The sequence below is a fragment of the Mustela putorius genome, unplaced genomic scaffold (genome assembly GCF_011764305.1).
Source record: "Mustela putorius furo isolate JIRA1106 unplaced genomic scaffold, ASM1176430v1.1 tig00003949_pilon_pilon_pilon, whole genome shotgun sequence".
Lineage (NCBI taxonomy): Eukaryota > Metazoa > Chordata > Mammalia > Carnivora > Mustelidae > Mustela > Mustela putorius.
The window spans coordinates 318,367-340,410 of record NW_025422093.1 but is presented as its reverse complement, the minus strand read 5'-3'; the positions used below and the strand labels follow the sequence as shown (position 1 = coordinate 340,410).

General features: G+C 36.6%; 1 protein-coding gene across 3 annotated transcripts in view; it reads right to left on the bottom strand.

Annotated features, from left to right (window-relative positions):
• CTNNA3 (catenin alpha 3) overlaps positions 1-22,044 on the bottom strand; it is a 1,821,555-nt gene that overhangs the window by 1,748,570 nt on the left and 50,941 nt on the right. For all 3 annotated transcript variants that reach the window (XM_045069885.1, XM_045069887.1, XM_045069886.1), the window contains exon 2: positions 20,567-20,670. In XM_045069885.1, the coding sequence (XP_044925820.1) occupies positions 20,567-20,665 (99 nt within the window). In that variant the 5' untranslated portion in view covers positions 20,666-20,670. The remainder of the gene's footprint in view (positions 1-20,566; positions 20,671-22,044) is intronic.

The window sequence follows — 22,044 nt, the reverse complement described above, 5'->3', positions numbered from 1 at the left end:
AAAGTTAGACAAAACTGGAAAACATGACAGATAGTTTTGGAAGCACAAGTGAGTCATACCTCAGAGAATCCAAATTTTGAGAAAAACAAAAGAAAGACTTTTAGGAAAATCCCCATTCTACTACAAGTAATGAGGACAATTACAGGAACCCTGGATTGCTAAAGGAACTTCTTTTGAACTTTAGCCACTTGAATTGAACTTTTCAGAACTTTCGGAAGAGAAGGTAGGAGGCCAGAGAATCAGATTACATAAGGAAAACAAGCATCAGGCCTACATGGCCAGTGTTCAAGGGAACTGGAAACAGTGAGTCCCCACAGAGGCTAGAGTTTTGAGACGCAATGTGGTTTGGAAACTGGAAGGATACATTAAAACTCCGGTATATAGGTAACCTTACTGTCCCTCAACAGCAGGAGTTTGTGGATCTGAACTTGAAAACTGCTCCACTAGAACTCTTCTCCATGTCTCTATTTCTCTGTTTGTCTTTAGTTTAGCACCTGATAGAACGTTTACCTCTAGGTACTAACTGCTTAACTCTCAGTATGTAGTGAATCCCCGAACCACAGGATGGAGATGGAACCAATTTACCATCTTCCCCCAGAGGGAAGGCTTGCATGCTAGATTGCCTTGGGCTTCTTGCCAACTGATACTCCTTGGTATGAGTAAGTCAGCTGCCCACCAAAAAAGGAAGCCCTAAATAGAAGGCAATGGGAAGATTGTAATAGTTATTGGAGCTTTTCACAGTATTCCTATTCTCCTGAGTACAGGGCAGGATCACACATCCAGTATCCACAATGACCACATTACTTGCTTTGACTAAAGCAGTAGTGGAACTGACATATATCCCATCTGGGTGGACATTTTACATCTGGGTGGACATTTTAGGACACTTTTGCATGATACATTATGTTCTCTTCTGTTACAACAGTGGAAGTAAATACTGAGATGGAGCCTGGGTCCCTAGTGCTGGTACTAAGTAGAAATCCCCTGCTAACTCACACTCTACATGTAGCTTGAGCTGGAAATGAACTTTTATTAAGCCTCAGAGACTTGAGATCTTTTTTTTTTTAAATATTTTATTTACTTATTTGAGAAAGAGAGAGCAAGAGACAGCACAAGCAGGAGGAGGCAGAGAGGGAGAGGCATACTCCCCACTAAGCAGGGAACCCAAAGTGGGACTCAATTCCAGGACCCTGGGATCATGTCTGCACTGAAGGCAGACGCTTAACCATCTGAGCCACTCAGGCACCCTGGGATCTGTCTTATCACAGCATAACCTAGCTTCTGCTGACTCATAAAAGAACTGGCAGGTACTCTTAAACAAGTCTCAATGAGTATTACTGAGTATATAAAACCATCCCCGGGGCATCTGGATGGCTCAGTGGGTTAAAGCCTCTGCCTTCGGCTCAGGTCATGATCCCAGGGTCCTGGGATCAAGCCCTACATCGGGCTCTCTGCTCAGCAGGGAGCCTGCTTCCCTTCCTCTCTATCTGCCTGCCTCTCTGTCTACTTGTAATCTCTGCCAAATAAATAAGTAAAATCTTTAAAAATAAAAAATAAAAATAAATAAAACCATCCCCAAGGGACTCCCAGAAATAAATGGAGACACTATGGAAGTAGAAGCCAAGAAAAGGCCAAGAGGTCATATAAGAGTTAGGAGTAAGAGCCAGAGAAATAATGTTTATTACTAATGATTTAATTCTGTCTTTACCTCTTGAAAACAGGGGATACATACACATCATAAAATACATTTGAATCTTTGCTCCAAAAAATCTTTATAGGAGATAACACATAAGAAGTTTGCTAATGTTTTTATCCTAAAAGATTTTGGCATAAGTCAATTCTTTTGTTCACATTCAACATGAATCTGACACATAGAAAATTATATTCTGTGGCAAATAAGATTATAGACGGTTCTATTATATAATGAAATAGCATAATCTAGCAGTTTGTATATCCTTCAGAGAGTATACGACATAGAGATGTAAATTCTTTTAATCGCAATTCTGCATAAATAGACTTTCTGCACTGCACTGCCAAACCTGGGTCTTGAAAGTGATAAAGTGCAGATGCCTACAGTTGCAATCATAAAAATGTAATTGCTGAGAAAAAAATTATTTCTGATCCATTGGAGGAATTTATTACAGAGGGATGCAACTGTGTAAGTTATAACACAGAGAAAATGAAAGCAAATGATTGAAATATATCCTAGACTGAACATCCCCGCAAAATGACCTAGTGATTTACCTGTGCTCAAGAGGAAAAAAATAGATTATAGATAAATCAAGTTTGGTGGGGAACACTCTGGTAACTATAAAAAGAGCAGAATAAAGATTTATGAATAAATGAATAGAAACCAGAGTGACATAATAGTATCTATGACTAATTACTCCAAAAATTAAAATGTAATTTTGACTGTGAGTTATATACAGAGGTGGGAAGTAATTTCTGTGGAACCTGAAAGCAAAGGAATATAAAACATTAACATAAATAATGAGTGAAAATGAGAATTCTTTAATGGGATTACTACATTGATAACTTCATCTGGTGGCACTATGAACTTAAAATCATTAACTTCTTTTGGAATGTTTTCCAGTATAATCACAGGCAATGTTATTTAAACAATGTAACTATTTCAAAATAAACAGTCTTTAAAAAAAAGTGATGAGATATTCAATATGATGATAGTCTATAAAAAAATCCTATAATACAAATTTAATGAAAAAGTTTACTTGTACTGATATGAAATATCAATATTGATATGAAATATATGATCAAAGTGACAGATAAAAGAGAGTAGCGCCTTAACAAAAAGGTCGGTTATTTTAATACTTCTTTGATTTTGAAATGCACTGGTTTTTGATAAGGATAATCCCATTAAAATGAAAATCAAGAAAATGTCCAAATAATTTTGTTGTACTAGAATTCTCCATTATGGGACAGTTTCTGAACATAGGATATTCTAGCAATTATTATTTTTAATTAATTCAAATTGAAGATTGCTAAGATCTAGAAACTTTTTTCTAACTGGGATATTGGTGAACTGGTATACCAAACTCTATACCAAGCTTTAAGAAATCAAGAAACACATTCAAAAACACTGACAAAAATCTTAAAGAACATAAACTAGCAACTATACTTATATATAAATGAGAACTACCTAGCATATAATAAGTACTAATTTCTCTTTCCCTAGCACATCTACTTGTAGATTATGAAAAATATGAATCCAGGCACTATACTGAAAGCACTCTAATAAGCACAATCACACTTTTTAAAAGAGTTAAATTTCTTTCCAATCAAAATTACTTCAGGTCATTTTCACACTTTTAATTTTCTAGGTAGACTCAATAAATGTTTGCAGCTTATAAAAGTTTTTAAACATGCCAGGAAATATACATAAACTGGCATAGTCTTCAATGTGAATTTACTTAAAATATTCTCTGTTGACTGCTATATCAATGTACTTGACTTAAGCAAAACACCTATTGCTTTCAGTTAGTTTCTTCTAAGTAGTTTCTTCATAATGAAAACTTCTCTGCTCATAAACAGTATGTTAGCAGCCTTTGGGATTAGCAAGTCTTTTTTAAATTTTTAAAATTTTATTTAATTTAAATTAAATTAATTAACCAATAGAGTATTATTAGTTTCAGAGGTAGAGTTTAGTGATTTATCAATTGCATGTGACACCCAGTGCTCATCACATCATGTGCTCTCCTTAATGCCAACACTCAGTTATGCCACCTCCCAACCTTCTCCCCTCCAACAATCCTCAGTTTGTTTCCTATAGTTAAGAGTCTCTTATGGTTATCTCCCTCTCTGATGTCACCTTATTTTATTTTTCCCTCCCTTCCCCTCTGATCATCTAGGGGTTTTTCTTTGCTTGTTTCTTTTTTTTTTTTTTATGATTTTATTTATTTATTTAGCAGAGAAAGAGAACACAAGCAGGGCAATAGCAGGCAGAGGGACAAACAGGCTCTTGGCTGAGCAAGAAGCCCAACACAGGACTCGATCCCAGGACCCCAGGATCATGACCTAAGCCAAAGGCAGATGCTTAACCAACGGAGCAACCCAGATGTCCCAATGATCCTCTGTATTATTTCTTTAATTCCACACATGAGTGAAATCATATAACTGGCTTTCTCTGACTGACTTATTTTGCTTAGCATAATACCCTCTAGTTCCATCCACATCATTGCAAATGGCAGGATTTCATTTTTTGATGGCTGGGTAATATTCATATATATATATATATATACCACTTCTTCTGTGTTCTTTCATCTGTCAGTGGACATCTAAGCTCGTTCCATACTTTAGCTATTGAGGACATTGCAGCTATAAACTTTGGGATGCAGGTGTCCCTTTGGATCACATTTTTATCTTTCAGGGAAATACCTAGAAATGCAATTGCTGGGTTGTATTTTTAACTATTTGAGGAACCTCCACAGTATTTTCTATGGTGGCTGCATCAGTTTGCATTCCCACCAGCAGTATAAGAGGGCACCCCTTTCTCCACAACCTCACCAACATTTTTTTATTCCAGAGTTGTTTTATAGCTATTCTGACTGGTGTGAGGTGGTAGCTCATTGTGGTTTGGGTTTGTATTTCCCTGATACCAAGTGATATTGAGTATTCTTTTCATGGGTCTGTTGGCTATTTGGATGTCTTCTTTGTAGAAATGTCTGTTCATATCATCTGCCCATTTCTTGACTGGATTACTTGCTTTTTAGGTGTTGAGTTTGTTAAGTTCTTCATAGATCTTAGATACTAACCCTTTATCTGATAAGATGTTTGTAAATATCTTCTCCCATTTTGTAGGTTATCTTTGGTTTCATCAACTGTTTCCTTTGCTGTACAAAAGCTTTTAATCTTGATGAAGTCCCAATAGTTCATTTTTGCTTTTGTTTCCTTTGCCTTTGGAGACATATCTAGCAAGAAGCTGCTGCAACCGAGGTCAAAAAGGTTCCTGCCTACGTTCTCCTCTAGGATTTTGATGGATTCCTGTCTCACATTTAGGTCTTTCATCCATTTGAATTTATTTTTATGTATGGTATTAAAAAATGGTCGAGTTTCATTCTCCTACATGTGGTTGTCCAATTTTCCCACCACCATTTGTTGAACAGTCTTTTTTCTATTGGATATTATTTCCTGCCTTGTCAAAGATTAGTTGACCATAGAGGGTCTGTTTCTGGATTCTTTATTCTGTTCCACTGAACTATATATCTGTTTTTGTGCCAGTACCATACTATCTTAATGGCTACAGCTTTGAGATATAGCCTGACATCTGGAATTGGGATGCCACAGCTTTGGTTTTCTTTTTCAGCTTTCCACCAGCTATTCAGAGTCTTGTCTGGTTCCATACAAATTTTAGAATTATCTGTTCCAGCTCTGTGAAAAAAGTTGATGGTATTTTCATAGAGATTGCATTGAATGTGTACATTGCTTTGGATAATATATAAATTTTAACAATATTTATTCTTCTAGTCCATAAGCATTCAATGTTTTTCCATTTCTTTATGTATTCCTCAATTTCTTTCATAAGTTTTCCGAGTATAGATCATTTACCTCTCCAGTTAGGATTATTCCTAGGTATCTTGTGGTTTTGGGTGCAACTGTAAATGGGATCAACTCAGCCACTTTGGTGAATTCCTGTATGATTTCTAGCAATGTTGGGGGCAGTGTTTTGGGTTTTTCACCTAAAGTATCATAGCATCTGCAAAGAGTGAGTGTTTGACTTCTTTGCTCATCTGGATGTCTTTTATTTCTTTATTTTCTCTGACTTCTGAGTCTAGGACTTCTAGTAGTATGTTGAACAATAGTGGTGTGAGTGGACACCCCTGCTGTGTTCCTGACCTTAAGGGGAAAGCTCTCAGTTTTTTCCCATTGAGAATGATATTTGCAGTGGGCTTTTTGTATATGGCTTCTATGATATTGAAGAATGTTCTATCTACAGTGTGAAGAGTTTTAATCAAGAAAGGATGCTGTATTTTGTCAAATGCTTTTTCTGCATCTATTGAGAGGATCATGTGATTCTTGTCCTTTCTTTTATTAATGTAGTGTATGACATTGATTGCTTTCTGTATGTTGAACCACCCTTGTAGCCAAGGAATAAATCCCACTTGGTCATGGTGAATAATCCTTTTAATGTACTACTGGATCCTATTTGCTAGTATTTTGGTGAGAATTTTTGCATTCATGTTCATTGGGGATATTGGTCTGTAATTCTCCCTTTTGGTGGGTTCTTTATCTGGTTTGGGGATCAAGGTAATGCTGGCCTCATAGAATGAGAGTGGAAGTTTTCCTTCCATTTCTATTTTTTTGAGTAGTTTCAGAAGAATATTTATTAATTCTTCTTTAAATGTTTGATAGAATTCCCCTAGGAAGCCATCTAGTCCTGGAATTTTGTTTGTTGGGATATTCTTGATTACTGCTTTACTTTCGTTGCTGGTATGGATCTATTCAGATTTTCTATTTCTTTCTGGGTCAGTTTTGGTAGTTTATATGTCTCTAGGAACACATTAATCTCTTCAGATTGCCTAGTTTGTTGGCAAACAGTTGCACATGATATGTCCTTATAATTGTATTTTTTCAGTGTTGGTTGTGATTTCTCCTCTTTCATTTATGTTTTTATTAATTTTGGTCCTTTCTCTTTTCTTTTTGATAAGTCTGGCTAGGGGTTTATCAATCTTATTAATTCTTTCAAAGGACCAGCTCCTAGTTTCAATGATCTGCTCTACTGTTCTTTTGGTTTTTATTTCATTGATTTCTACTCTAATCTTTATTAATTCTCTTCTCTTCTCCTGGTGGGTTTGGGCTTTATTTGCTACTCATTCTCCAGTTCTTTTAGGTATATGGTTAGTATGTGTATTTGAGAATTTTCTTATTTCTTGAGAAAGGGTTTTACTGCTATACACCTCCCTCTTAGGATTGCCTTTGCTGCATCCCAAAGGTTCTGAACTGTTGTTTCCTGGTTGACCTATTCATTCTTTAGAAGGATGCTCTGTAAGCTCTATGTATTTGTGTTCCTTCCAAATTTTCTCTTCTGATTAAGTTCAAGTTTTAAAGCATTGTGGTCTGAGATTATGCAAGGAATAATCCCAATCTACTGGTATCAGTTGAGACCTGATTTGTGGCCCATTCCGTGATCTATTCAGGAGAATGTTCCATGTGCACCGAAGAAGAATGTGTATTCTGTTGCTTTAGGATTAAGTGCCCTGAACATATCTGTTAAATCCAACTGGTTTGTTTATTTCCTTACTTATCTTCAGTTTAGATGGTCTGTCCATTGTTGTGAGAGAGGTATTAAAGTCCCTAACTAGGGTACCTGTATGGCTCAGTTGGTTACATGTCTGCCTTCAGCTCAGGTCATGATCTTAGGGTCCTGGGATAAAGCCTTACATTAGGCCCCCTGCTCATCAGGGAGTCCAAATCTCCCTCTACTACTCCCTCTGCTTGTAACCTCTGTCTGTCTGTCTGTCTCTCTCAAATAAATAAACAAATAAAATCTTTAAAATAAATAAATTCCCTATTATTGTTTTATTAGCAATGCATTTCTTTAATTTCTTATTAATTAGTTTATATAATTGGCTGCTTCCATGTTAAGGGCATAAATATTCACAATTTTTAGATCTTGTAGGATAGACACCTTTATTATAATATGGTGTACTTCATCTCTTAATACAGTCTTTGGTTTAGAACCTAATTTTTCTTTCTTTTTTTTTTTACATTTCTTTTATTAATTTTTTTATTTTTTTATAAACATATAATGTATTATTAGGCCAGGGGTACAGGTCTGTGAATCGCCAGGTGTATGCACTTCACAGCACACACCATAGCACATACCCTCCCCAATGTCCATTAACCCCACCACCCTCTCCCGATCCCCCGACCCCCCAGCAACCCTCAGTTTGTTTTGTGAATTAAGAGTGTCTTATGATTTGTCTCACTCCTGATCTCATCTTCTTTCATTTATTCTTTTCCTACACCCCAAACCCCCCACATTGCATCTCCACTTCCTCTTATCAGGGAGATCATATGATAGTTCTCTTTCTCTGATTGATTTATTCACTAAGCATAATACCCTCTAGTTTCATCCATGTCATTGCAAATGGCAAGATTTCTTTCCTTTCATGGCTGCACAGTATTCCATTATATATGTACATATATGTATATACATATATATATATCTCACATCTTCTTTATCCAATCATATGTTGATGGACATCTAGGTTCTTTCCATAGTTTGGCTATTGTGGATATTGCTGCTACAAACATTCAAGTGCACATACCCCTTCAGATCACTACGTTTTTATCTTTAGGGTAAATAACGAGTAGTGCAATTGCTGAGTCATAGAGTAGCCCTATTTTCAAATTTTTGAGGAAACTCCATGCTGTTTTCCAGAGTGGTTGCACCAGCCTGCATTCCCACCAATGTGTAGGAAGATTCCCCTTTCTCCGCATCCTCGCCAGCACCTGTCATTTCCTGACTTGTTAATTTTAGCCATTCTGACTGGTGTGAGGTGGTATCTCATTGTGGTTTTGATTTGTATTTCCCTGATGCCAAGTGATGTGGAGCACTTTTTTCATTTATTCATGTGTCTGTTGGCCATCTGGATGTCTTCTTTGCAGAAATGTCTGTTCATGTCCTCTCCCCATTTCTTGATTGGATTATTTGTTCTTTGGGTTTGAGTTTGCTAAGCTATTTATAGATTTTGGACACTAGCCCTTTATCTGATATGCCATTTGCAAATATCTCCTCCCACTCAGTCAGTTCTCTTTTGGTTTTGTTGACTGTTTCCTTTGCTGTGTAAAAGCATTTGATCTTGATGAAATCCCAATAGTTCATTTTTGCCCTTGCTTCCCTTGTCTTTGGCGATGTTCCTAGGAAGAAGTTGCTGAGGCTGAGGTCGAAAAGGCTGCTACCTGTGTTCTCCTCAAGGATTTTTATGTGGATTACTTTCTCATATTGAGGTTCTTCATCCATTTTTAGTCTATTTTCATGTGTGGTGTAAGGAAATGGTCCAATTTCATTTTTCTGCATGTGGCTGTCCAATTTTCCCAACACCCTTTCTTGAAGAGATTGTCTTTTTTCCATTGGACATTCTATCCTGCTTTGTCGAGGATTAGTTGACCATAGAGGTGAGGGTCTATTTCTGGGCTCTCTATTCTGTTCCACTGATCTATGTGTCTGTTTTTGTGCCAGTACCATACTATCTTGATGACGACAGCTTTATAATAGAGCTTGAAGTCTGGAAATTGTGATGCCACCAACTTTGCCTTCTTTTTCAACATTCCTCTGACTATTTGAGGTCTTTTCTGGTTCCATATAATTTTAGGATTATTTGTTCCATATTTGAAAAAAATGGATGGTATTTTGATACAGATTGGGTTAAATGTGTAGATTGCACTAGATAGCATATGTTCACAATATTTGTTCTTCTGATCTAAGAGCATGGAACGTTTTTCCATTTCTTTGTGTCTTCCTCAGTTTCTTTCATGAGTACTTTTAGTTGTCTGAGTATAGATTTTTGCCTCTTTGGTTAGGTTTATTCCTAGGTATCTTATGGTTTGGAGTGCAAATGTAAATGGGATTGACTCCTTAATTTCTCTTTCTTCTGTCTTGTTGGTGGTGTAAAGAAATTGAACTGATTTCTGTGCACTGATTTTATATCTTGACACTTTACTGAATTCTTGTACAAGTTCTAGCAGTTTTGGAGTGGAGTCTTGGGTTTTCCACATATAGTAGAATATCATCTGCAAAGAGTGATAGTTTGACTTTTTCTTTGCCAATTTGGATGCCTTTAATTTCTTTTTGTTGTCAGATTGCTGAGGCTAGGACTTCTAGTACTGTGTTGAATAGCAGTGGTGATAATGGACATCCCTGCCGTGTTCCTGACCTTAGCGGAAAAGCTTCCAGTTTTTTTTTCCTTGAGAATGATATTTGAGGTGGGTTTTTCATAGATGGCTTTGGTAATATTGAGGTATGTGCCCTCTATCCCTACACTTTGAAGAATTTTGATTAGGAAGGCATGCTGTACTTTGTCAAATGCTTTTTCAGCATCTATTGAGAGTATCATATGGTTCTTGTTCTTTCTTTTATTAAAGTATTGTATCACATTGATTGATTTACAGATGTTGAACCAAACTTGCAGCCCAGGAATGCCATTTGGTTGTGGTGAATAATCCTTTTAATGTACTGTTGGATCCTATTGGCTAGTATTTTGGTGAGAATTTTTGCATCTGCGTTCATCAAGGCTATTGGTCTGAAATTCTCTTTTTATCATGGGGTCTTTGTCTGGTTTTGGGATCAAGGTAATGCTGTAATGTTTGTAAGTTTTCCTTCCATTTCTATTTTTTTTAACAGTTTCAGGAGAATAAGTATTACTTCTTTAAACGTTTGGTAGAATTCCCCTAGGAAGCTGTCTGGCCCTGGAGCCCTGTTTCTTGGGAGATTTTGATGACTGCTTCAATCTTCTTACTGGTTATGGGCATGTTCAGGGTTTCTATTTCTTCTTGGTTCAGTTGTGGTAGTTTATATGTCTCTAGGAATGCATCCATTTCTTCCAGATTGTCAAATTTGTTGGCGTAGAGTTACTCATAGTATGTTCTTATAATTGTTTGTATTTCTTTGGTGTTGGTTGTGATCTTTCCTCTTTCATTCATGATTTTATTTATTTGGGTCCTTTCTCTTTTCTTTTTGATAAGTCTGGCCAGAGGTTTACCAATCTTATTAATTCTTTCAAAGAACACAGCTCCTAGTTTTTGTTGATTTGTTCTACTGTTTTTTATTTTGTGTGTGTGTGTGTGTGTGTGTGTGTTGTTTTGTTTTTGTTTGTTTGTTTCTATTTCATTGATTTCTGCTCTGATCTTTATGATTTATCTTCTCCTGCTGGGTTTAGACTTTCTTTGTTGTTCTTTCTCCAGCTCCTTTAGGTGTAGGTTGTGTATTTGATACCTTTCTTGTATTGCTATATAGTTTCCTCTAAGGACTGCCCTTGCTGTGTCCCACAGATTTTGAACTGTTGTGTTTTCATTATCATTTGTTTCCATGAATTTTTTCAATCTTCTTTAATTTCCTGGTTGACCCATTCATTCTTTAGAAGGATGCTCTTTAGTCTCCATGTATTTGGGTTCTTTACAACTTTCCTCTTGTGATTGAGTTCTAGCTTCAGAGCATTGTGGACTGAAAATATGCAGGGAATGATCCCAATCTTTTGATACCAGTTGAGACCTGATTTATGACCCAGGATGTGATCTATTCCGGAGAATATTCCATGTGCACTAGAGAAGAATGTGTATTCTGTTGCTTTGGGATGGAATGTTCTGAAAATATCTGTGATGTCCATGTGGTCCAGTCTGTCATTTAAGGCCTTTATTTCTTGTTGATCTTTTGCTTGGATGATCTTTCCATTTCCATGAGGGGAGTGTTAAAGTCCCCTAATATTATTGTATTATTGTCGATGTATTTCTTTGATTTTGTTATTAATTAGTTTATATAGTTGGTTGCTCCCATGTTAGGGCATAGATATTTAAAATTGTTAGATCTTCTTGTTGGACAGATCCTTTGAGTAAGATATAGTGTCCTTCCTCATCTCTTAATGTAGTCTTTGGCTTAAAATCTAATTGGTCTGATATAAGTATTGCCAGCCCAGCTTTCTTCTGATGTCCATTAGCATGGTAAATTGTTTTCCACCCCCTCACTTTAAATCTGGAGGTGTCTTTGGGTCTAAAATGAGTTTCTTGTAGGCAACATTGATGGATTTTGTTTTGTTTTGTTTTGTTTTCCATTCTGATACCTTGGTCTGATATAAGCATTGCCAGCCCAGCTTTCTTCTGATGTCCATTAGCATGGTAAATTGTTTTCCACCCCCTCACTTTAAATCTGGAGGTGTCTTTGGGTCTAAAATGAGTTTCTTGTAGGCAACATTGATGGATTTTGTTTTGTTTTGTTTTGTTTTCCATTCTGATACCTTGTGTCTTTCAACTGGGGCATTGAGCCCATTTACATTCAGGGTAACTATTGAGAGATATGAATTTAGTGCCATTGTAGTGCCTGTAAGGTGACTATTACTGTATATTGTATATTGTCTCTGTTCCTTTCTGATCTACTACTTTTAGGGTCTCTCTTTGCTTAGAGAACCTCTTTCAATATTTCCTGTAGAGCTGGTTTGGTGTTTACAAATTCTTTCAGTTTTTGTTTGTCCTGCAAGTGTTTTATCTCTCCTTCTATTTTCAATGATATCCTAGCTGGATATAGTATTCTTGGCTGCATGTTTTTCTTGTTTAGTGCTCTGAATAGATCATGCCAGTTCTTTCTGGCCTGCCAGGTCTCTGTAGATAAGTCTGCTGCCAATCTCATATTTTTACCATTGTATGTTACAGACTTTTTTTTCCGGGCTGCTTTCAGGATTTTCTCTTTGTCGCTAAGACTATTAGATGACAGGGTGTGGCCCTATTCTTATTGATTTTGAGGGGGGTTCTCTGCATCTCCAGGATTTTGATGCTTGTTCCCTTTGCCATATTAAGGAAATTCTCTACAATAATTCTCTCCAATATACCTTCTGCTCCCCTCTCTCTTTCTTCTTCTTCTGGAATCCCAATTATTCTAATGTTGTGTTGTCTTATGGTGTCACTTATCTCTTGAATTCTCCCCTCGTGGTCCAATTGCTATTTGTCCCTCTTTTGCTCAGCTTCTTTATTCTGTGTCATTTGGTCTTCTATATCACTAATTCTTTCTTCTGCCTCATTTTCCTAGCAGTAGCGCCTCCATTTTTTATTGCACCTCATTAATAGCTTTTTTTATTTCAACTTGGTTAGATTTTAGTTCTTTTATTTCTCCAGAAAGGGCTTTTATATCTCTCGAGAGGGTTTCTCTAATATCTTCCATGCCTTTTTCGAGCCAGGCTAGAACCTTGAGAATCGTCATTCTGAACTCTATATCTGACATATTACCAATGTCTGTATTGATTAGGTCCCTAAGCCTTCGGTATTGCCTCTTGTTCTTCTTTTTTTTGGTGAGTTTTTCTGGCTTGTCATTTTGTCCGGATAAGAGTATATGAAGGAGCAAATAAAATATTGAAAGGGTGGCAAAACCCCAGGAAAATGTGCTTTAACCAAATCAGAAAAGACCCCAAATCATTGGGGCGAGAAAGGGGATAAAAAGAAGTTCAGAAAAAAAAAATTTTAAAGAAAACAAATAAAGAAAAATATAAAAAAGAAAAACAATATATATATATATATATACAATATATATAATATGTATATATGTATTATATATATTGTGTATATAATACATATACATGTATATATATACATGTGTATATATATATATATATATATATACTTTACATATATATATGTAAAATATATATATATATATTAGACTGGTGACTAGAACAGGGTCACCTACTTAATTTGGGGAGTATTTTGGTCTCTTAGAAGAAACTACCTCCCAAAATTTTAAAGAATGATAAACATATATAAGGGTAAACACAATGAAGGGATGGAATATGCCTATAAAGATGAAAAACATTTTTTTTTAATTTCTAAAAAAAGAGTTGATAAAGTAAGTTGGTTGGGAGAATAAAAAAAAAGAAAGTGGAGAGAATTTGCTTGGGCTGGAGACTAGAACAAGCCCAGAGCTAGATTTAGGATATATTTTGATCTATTAGAAGAAGTCGTACCCCAAATATTTTAGAAGAAAAAACCCTATGTCTATACAAAAAATAAAGTTAGATACAATGAAGGATAAAATATGACTATAATAATGAAGGTTCAAAAAGATGATTATTTTTTATGAAAGGTATTGTTAAGATAAACTAAAAGCATTAAAAGAGGAAAAGGTAAAAGTTAAAAAAATTTTAGAAGAAAAAAAATAAAATTAAATTAATTAACTGCAAGACTAAAGAATCATGGGGAGAAAGCCATGAATTCCATGCTTTTCTCCTTGGAATTCCACTGTTCTCCTTGGTAAGTGCACTTGGTCTTGGCTGGATTTCTTGTCAATCTTCTGAGGGAGGGGCCTGTTGTCGTATTCTCAAGTGTCTTTGTGCGAGGCAGAATTGCACCACCCTTACCAGGGGCCAGGCTAAGTAATCTGCTCAGGTTCACTTTCAGGAGCTTTTGTTCCCTGAATGCTTTCTGTAGAGTTCCGGAGGACAGGAATGAAAATAGTGTCCTCCCAATCTCCAGCCTGGAGGAGCCGATAGCTCAGGGCCCTACTCCTCAGTGCACCCTCAGAAAAAAAATGCTCAATCACTCCCATCTCCCTGGCCTCCAGCCTCGCTCCAAGCTCACCCAACCTGTGACCAAGCATCTCTGTCTTTGGCACACAGCTCCGCCTGGAGTCTCCGAACCCTGCAGATCCTTGTGCTCTTCCAGGGGGTGTCTCCCCAGATCTTGTGGGGACTCTACTCACAGACCAGTGGCCTGTGCCACAGATTATGGTTCAAGATAACCCTGAGTTGAGAGCTCACTCCTCGGGTTTGTCTCTGTAGCCGGCTTTCCCGCTCTAATACCTGAGAGCTTTGCAATACTCAGACATCCCTGATGCTTCCATGACCCTGCAGGACCTGGGGCCACAATGACCCCATGTGGGCTTCATCCCGGTTTAGCCTCTGGAGTGATGTCCCTCAGTAGAGCAGACTTTTAAAAGTCCTGATTTTGTGCTCGGTTGTTCTGCCACTTGCCGGGATCCAATTCCTCCCACTGCGATCTATCTTCCCTTCACTTTGGATTCACTTCTCCACTGGTCCTACCTTAGAGAAAGTGGTTGATTTTCTGTTTCTAGAATTGTTGCTCTTCTTCTCTTCAGTCCCCTGTTGGATTTGTAGGTGTTTGCAATGGTTTGATAAGCTATCTAGCTGATCTTCTGCTACCTGGTGTCATCTCAGCCTGCTACTTCTCCACATCTTGACTCCTCCCCCTAGAATATAATATTTCTGATAGAGGGATTGCCACCCCAGATTTCTTCTGATGTCCATTAACATGATAAATGGTTTTCCACCCCCTCACTTTAAATCTGGAGGTGTCTTTGGGTCTAAAATGAGTCTTTTGTAGATAGCATATCAATGGGTCTTGGGGTTTTTCAATCCAATTTGATACCCTATGTCTTCTGACTGGAACATTAGTCCATTTACATTCAGGGTAATTATTGAAAGATATGAATTTTGTGCTTTTGTATTACCTGTAAAGTCACTGTTTCTGTATATTGTTCTGTTCCTTTCTGGTCTTTGTTACCTTTGGACTCTCTTTTTACTTAAAGCATCCCCTTTTATATATCTTGCAGGGCTAGTTTAGTGATCACAAATTCTTTCAGTTTCTGTTTGTCATGGAAGCTCTTCATCCCTCCTTCCATTCTTTTTTTTTTTTAATTTTTTATTTCTTTTCAGCATAACAGTATTCATTGTTTTTGCACCACACCCAGTGCTCCATGCAATACGTGCCCTCTCTAATACCCACCACCTAGTTCCCCCAACCTCCCACCCCCTCCCCCTTCAAACCCCTCAGATGGTTTTTCAGAGTCCATAGTCTCTCATGATTCACCTCCCCTTCCAACTTCCCTCAACTGCCTTCTACTCTCCATCTCCCCTTGTCCTCCATGCTATTTGTTATGCTCCACAAATAAATGAAACCATATGATAATTGACTCTCTCTGCTTGACTCATTTCACTCAGCATAATCTCTTCCAGTCCCGTCCATGTTGCTACAAAAGTTGGGTATTCATCCTTTCTGATGGAGGCATAATACTCCATAGTGTATATGGACTACATCTTCCTTATCCATTTGTCCATTGAAGGGCATCTTGGTTTTTTCCACAGTTTGGCAACTGTGCCATTGCTGCTATAAACATTGGGGTACAGATGGCCCTTCTTTTCACTACATCTGTATCTTTGGGGTCAAAACCCAGTATTGCAGGGTCATAGGGAAGTTTTATTTTTAATTTCTTGAGGAATCTCCACACTGTTTTCCAAAGTGGCTGCACCAACTTGCATTCCCATCAACGGTGTAAGAGGGTTTCCCTTTCTCCACATCCTCTCCAACACATGTTTTTTCCTGTCTTGCTAATTTGGGCCATTCTAACTGATATAAGGTGGTATCTCAATGTGGTTTTAATTTTAATCTCCCTGATGGCTAGTGATGATGAACATTTTTCATGTGTCTGCCTTGCTGGATAAAGTATTCTTGGCTGCATATTTTTCCCATTTAGCACATTTAATATATCATGCCAGTACTTTCTGACCTGTCAAGTCTCTGTGGTCATGTCTGCTGCTAGCCTTATGTTTCTACCTTGTAGGTTAAAGACCTCTTGTCCCTGAGCTGTTTTCAGGATTTTTTCTTTATTTCTGAAATTTGCAAGCTTCACAATTATATGTCTAGATGTTGGCCTATTTTTATTGATTTTAAGAAGAGTTCCTTGTACCTCCTGGACTTGAATGCCTGTTTCCTTCCCCAGATTAGGGAAGTTCTCAGCTATAAATTGTTTTGTTAATCCTTCTGCCCCTTTCTCTCTTTTTTACCTCTTCCTCTGGGACCCCAAGTATTCTAATATTGTTTCGCTTTATGGTATTGCTGATCTCTTGAATCCTCCCTTCATGATCCATTAGTTGTTTATCGTTCTTTTCCTCAGCGTCCTTATTTTCCATCATTTTATCTTCTATATCACTGACTCTAAGCTCTGCTTCATTTATCCTAACAGTTAGAGCCTTTATTATTACATCTCAGAAATAGCATTTTTTATTTCAACCAGATTTTAGTTGTTTTATTTCTCCATGAAGGGATTCTCTACTGACCTCTATGCTTTTTTCAAGCCCAGCTATTATCTTTACAATCATTTAAAGATAAAGTTTTGAATTCTAGTTCCAACATCTTACTTATATCCCTATTTATTAGATCCCTAGCTGTGATTTCTGCCTTTTGTTCTCTTTTGGGGGGGTGAGTTCTTCCATCTTGTCGTTATATCCAGAAAAGAATTGATGAAAGTGATGGAAAATACAAACATAACAATGACACCAGAAAAATATATATTATACAAATCAGAAAAGAACAGAAACAAAAAAGAAAAAAAACTGAGAATAAAATCAAACAAGTAGAACAGAACAGAACAATTAACTGCATCTCTATCCTGTTTGTTAGAAGAAACTAGATCCCAATATAGGCAAGAAAGAAAACCTTATATAAATATACAAAAATGTAGCTGAATGCAATGAAATGTATATATATATGAACTGTAAGTGTAAAATGAAAATTTAAAAAGACTTAAAAAAATTGGTAAGAAAATAGTTGAAAAGAATAATAAAATATAAAACTGAAGGGACTAAAGAATAATAACTATACCAGAAAATTATACACTACACTAATCAGAAGAGAACAGAAACCAAACAGAAAAGAAAAGGGGGAAAAATAAAAATGAAATGGGAATAAAATCAGATAAGAAGTTGAACCAAACAGAACAGTAAACTAGATTCTGGGTGTATTTTGGTCTCTGTGTTAGAAGAAACTAGAACAGGTCTCCCAAAATAGGTCAGAAAGAAAAACTTATATATATACAAAAGTAAAGTTGAATAAAATGAAGGGAAGCCAAAAATGAAATATATATATACATATATAAACCATAGTGAAAATTTAAAAAGACTTAAAAAATAATTGATAAAATAAGAAAACAGCTGAAAAGGATAATAAATATAAAACTGAAGGACTAAAGAATAATAAGAAAAAACCCACAAATGCTATATACTTCTTTCCCCAGGAGCCAGAGTTTTCAGTTCTGTACCATTAGTAAACTTGGTATTTGCCAGAAGTTCCTGCTGGTCTTTGGGGGAGAGGCCTTTTAACTGAATCTTAGGTATCTTTGCCCCAGTGGAACTACAACTCCCTTGAGGGGCCAGGCTCAATGTAAGTGGGCTCCAGAGCTGTTAGGGGTGGTTGAAAATAACCGTCTGTCCCCCCATCTCTAGCCCAGGAGCTGAAAGTTCGTGTCCCCCACTCTTCAGTGCACCCTCACAGAAAAGTGGTCACTTACACTTGTCTCCTCAGTTTCCATCCACACTCTATGTTTGCCCAGCCTGTAACCGAGCATTTTTATCTCAGGCACTCCACCCTAATTCGAATCTCCAAACTTTATGGACTCCGTGGCACTCATGCTCCCCAGTTAGTTCCAGGATAGGGTGGGGGATCTCTCTGCGGTTCTGTCTCTTGCTGCACCCTTGCTCAGAGAGCATTAGACCAACTAGGCAGTGGTTCTCAGTTTATGGCAACATCAAGCAGTAAGCCAGAGCCTGGTATCACTGTTTGCAACTGGCTTCCCCACTCCAATGCCTGGGAACTCTGCTACACTCAGGCACCCTCATTCTATCTGTGAGCCTGGGGTTCCTGAGACCAAGCTGTCCCACCTGGGATTCCGCCTGCTTCACCTCCTAAGCACCGTTCAGGTAAACTTCTAAAAGTTCCAATTTTGTGCTCTGCTGCTTATAACACTTTCTGGTAAACAGCTTACAGAGGCTTCCTCTCCTAAAGGTTTATCTTCCAATGTATTGCCTCGGATTCAAGTCTCCTCACCTCCTATCTTGCAAAAAGTGGTTGCTTTTCTATTTGTAGAATTGTAGCATTCTTTTCTAAGATATCTTGTTGATTTTGTAGGTTTAAAGAATAATTTGATAACTATCTAACTGGTTTCCAGGAACCACACAAAACTAGGATCCCCTACTCCTCCACCATCTTGGAGGATCTCCTGATTAGCAAGTCTTAAGTGAGCAACTCTAATGTTCTACTGTTACAGAACAAATAAGAAGTCATATAAGTGTACTAGCTTTTATGAGCTGTCACCAAAATGAAGGCCATTTTCCTATTCACAACTGGTAACTGCATAGGAACAAAATCTTAAATGACTTGTGAGAATTTATTTAAAAATTTCACCAGAAAACTTGGTGATACATTAAAAAAGTGCTCAACATCACTCAGCATCAGAGAAATACAAATCAAAACCACAGTGGAATATCACTTCACACTGGTCAGAACGGCTAAAATCAAAAACACAAAAAACAAGTGTTGGCAAGAATGTAGAGAAAAAGAATCATGCACTGTTGGTAGGAATGTAAACTGGTGCAGCCACTGGAAAACAGTATGGAAGTTCCTCAAAAAATTAAAAATAGGACTACCATATGATCCAATAATTCCACTACTAAATATTTACCAAAAAATACAAAAACAGTAATTAAATATATATATACACTCCCATATTTATTGAAACATTATCTGCATTATCCAAGTTGTGGAAATGGCCCAAGTGTCCATCATCAGATGTATGAATAAAGAAGAGGTGGTATACATATATGATGTAATATTACTCGGCCATTAAAAAAGAATGAAGTCCTGCCATTTGCAACAACATGGATGGCCTTAGAGGGTTTAACACTAAGTAAAACATGTCAGTCAGAGAAAGACGAGTACCATATGATTTCACTTAAATGTGGAACTTAAGAAACAGAACAAATGAATGAACAAACACACACACACAAAAAAAGACATAAATGCAGAGTATAAACTGGTGGTTGCCAAAGGGAACATGGGAGGGATGGGTGAAACAGATAAAGGGAACTAAGAGTACACTTATCTTGAGCACTGAGAAATACACAGAATTGTTGAATCCATGTATACCTAAAACTAATATAACACTGTATGTTAATTATACTTAAATTTAAAAAAAGAAAAGAAAAGGGATAATTTGTTGTAGGAGGCACAATTTGTGATAAGCCTAAGGGAAGTTCCCTCATAAATTTTGGGGTAAGGACAAAAATTTTAAATCTACAGTATAGTATAAGTTTTTTCATGCTCTGCTTTAAGAACTCCAATAAATAAAATCTGGACTTATACAATAAGCCTACGAATCATGATGTATATTGTGAAAGAATTACTGACTTTATCATACAATTTCTTAAATAGCTGCTTTTCTCACACATTTTGTTATTTTAAAAATAGTTTCCTATTTGACAAATGAGCCCCATGTGCCTTGGGACAAGTCACAGAAATTCTCTAGGTTCAATCCCCTCATCTATATAATAAGGGTGGTTTTAACCATGCTGCCTGCCTCAGTTTTCATGACTATAAAATAAGAGATTTTATATAAAGTTACTTTGAAAGCTATATGTACATATTTTTATGGCTGTTGCTTTTACTTTTTTAAGATTTTATTTATTTGAGAGAGAGTGTGTGCACATAAGAAGGGATAGGGAGAGAGACAAGAAGACTCCATGCTGAGCTCACACCCCCACAGGATTCAATCTCACAACCCCATGATCACGACCTAAGCCAAAATCAAGAATGGGACACTGAACTGACTGAGCCACCCAGGCACCCCACAGCTATTGCTTTCGAAAGAGAATAGGAGGGACTTTCCAAAATGCATTACTATTACTAAATATATATTTTTTGTATTTTAACGGTATTTTTTAAAAGCAATTTTAGATGCCATATTCCCTCTACAAATATCAAATCTTTCCTTGGTTCATGATCTACTTTTCCCATTTTTTAGTTCTTCTGAAGTTACATATTGTTATTTCCATGGTCTTCATACCTGGATTATGAGTGGCTCCAGTAGCTTCTCTACAGTAAATGTTTGGACCTGCAGATCCTGAGGATCAATATTCAGTGTGACTGGTGTTTCAGCTGACATGCTGCCTGTGCACAAAAATGAAAAGATATTGATTAGTAAAGAAAAATACCTTCTAAAGGGAAGCACTAATGAAAATCATAGAGTGCATGAGATCTGTATGCAGCACCTCCTCCTGATATTGGCTGTAGCCCTCAGAACATCAGGGTGACAAATCCACTAACAGAGAAATAAACAATTCCTTCCCTATCTGTTCTCTGGTCATACAGTCTGGACTTAAATCCTCTAACAAATTAATCTACGTTGGTATGTTCATGACTAAAATAATAACCCAGGGTGGGTTTGCATTTGTTCAGGATTTTTAAGTATAAATGAATGGCCAAGTTGATGCAACATATCTTATGGCATGCAAGTCCTCTAACTTCCAAGAAATCATAGCACTGAGACAGCTACCATTCATATTTTGCTTGTTTTTGTTAATAATGACTCAGATGAGGAGGCAAGTAGGACTTTGGAAGATGCTATACATCTCTGTTTGTTTGGGGGACTGTTTGAGAGTTTTGATTGAAAAAGAAATTAGGGGACAATTTACTTTCCTATACAGAAAATAAACTAAATTGGCATAGTTATAAAAGGAGAGAAGGGATTGATATTTGGGCAAGACAAAAAAAGAAAAAATGACAAGTCATCTTTATTGCATTAACATTAATTTTAAAACCAGTGATATTTTTGCATAAGAATACACAAATATCTCAAATGACCACATGTGGCATATTTATTATTACATATTCAAATTAACAAGTTGGCCATAAAAACTATTACCCAAATCTCCATTTGTATTAATTTGTATTAACTTATTACTTAAATTTATTACTTAAACTTATTACTTAAATTTGTATTAACTTATTCACAATTAAGTATTTATCAAAGGCCCACAAAGATCAGCAGTAAGAAACATGTATCACCTATATGTAACTTAGTCTGTTAAAAAATAAATAAATTTATAGTCCACAGAAACATGTGTTACTATCAAGGCAAAAACCTTCCCACTTAGATTTTACCCATTTTCTTATGTATTTGTAGGCAAGAGAACATAAGATTCCACCCCCAAAAAATATCCAGATATTTCCCATGGCACCCATGGAAACTAAAACAAAAATAATTAGGAAGTATTACAGTAGTACCCCCTTACCTAGAGTTTTGCATCTTGTGGCTTCAGTTACCTATAATCATGATCCACTCTAGAAACAGATGATTCTCCTTCTGACATATCATCAGAAAATAAATAGAAGCCTAAGGCTACATCACAATGCCTAGGTCATTCACCTTACTTCATCTCAACTGATAGGCAGTTTACCATCACACAAAATGAAGACTGAGTACAATAAGATATTTTGAAGAAGAGAGAGAGAGACCATATCACAAAACTTTTATTATAGTAA